This window comes from Mandrillus leucophaeus, unplaced genomic scaffold (genome assembly GCF_000951045.1).
Source record: "Mandrillus leucophaeus isolate KB7577 unplaced genomic scaffold, Mleu.le_1.0 Scaffold120, whole genome shotgun sequence".
Taxonomy (NCBI): domain Eukaryota; kingdom Metazoa; phylum Chordata; class Mammalia; order Primates; family Cercopithecidae; genus Mandrillus; species Mandrillus leucophaeus.
Genome location: NW_012100321.1, coordinates 1932882 through 1933396, shown reverse-complemented (window position 1 = coordinate 1933396; position 515 = coordinate 1932882). Strand labels below are relative to the sequence as shown.

The window sequence follows — 515 nt, the reverse complement described above, 5'->3', positions numbered from 1 at the left end:
CTGCCTCAGTCTCCCAAGTAGCTGGGATTACAGGCGCCCGTCACCACACCTGGCTAACTTTTGTATTTTTAGTAGATACGGGATTTCACCATCTTGGCCAGGTTGGTCTTGAACCCCTGACGTCATGATCACCTGCCTTGGCCTCCCAAGGTGCTGGGATTACAGGCGGGAGCTACCGCATCCGGCTGAGATGGTACATTAATGTTATGTATATTTTACTGTAATTTTTTTCCTTCTTTCTCCAGGAACAAACTGGTTGATTGAGATTCTCTGCCTGATTCACTCCAACGGGGATCCCAAGTGGATCCAATCTGTGCCCATCTGGGAGAGATCACCCTGGGTAGAGACTGAGATGGGGTATAAATTACTCAGTGAAGAGGAGGGCCCACGTCTCTTCTCCTCCCACCTCCCCATCCAGTTATTCCCCAAGTCATTCTTCAGCTCCAAGGCCAAGGTCAGTGCATAATGGTTAAAACGTGTTTGATCAATGACTTTTTTTTTTTTTTTGGAGACGG

The 515-nt window shown here is 48.0% G+C and overlaps 1 protein-coding gene across 1 annotated transcript in view; it reads left to right on the top strand.

Annotated features, from left to right (window-relative positions):
• Positions 1-515, top strand: part of SULT2A1 (sulfotransferase family, cytosolic, 2A, dehydroepiandrosterone (DHEA)-preferring, member 1) — a 22484-nt gene that overhangs the window by 9388 nt on the left and 12581 nt on the right. The window contains exon 2 of the mRNA XM_011969919.1: positions 246-454. Coding sequence (XP_011825309.1) covers positions 246-454 — 209 coding nt within the window. The remainder of the gene's footprint in view (positions 1-245; positions 455-515) is intronic.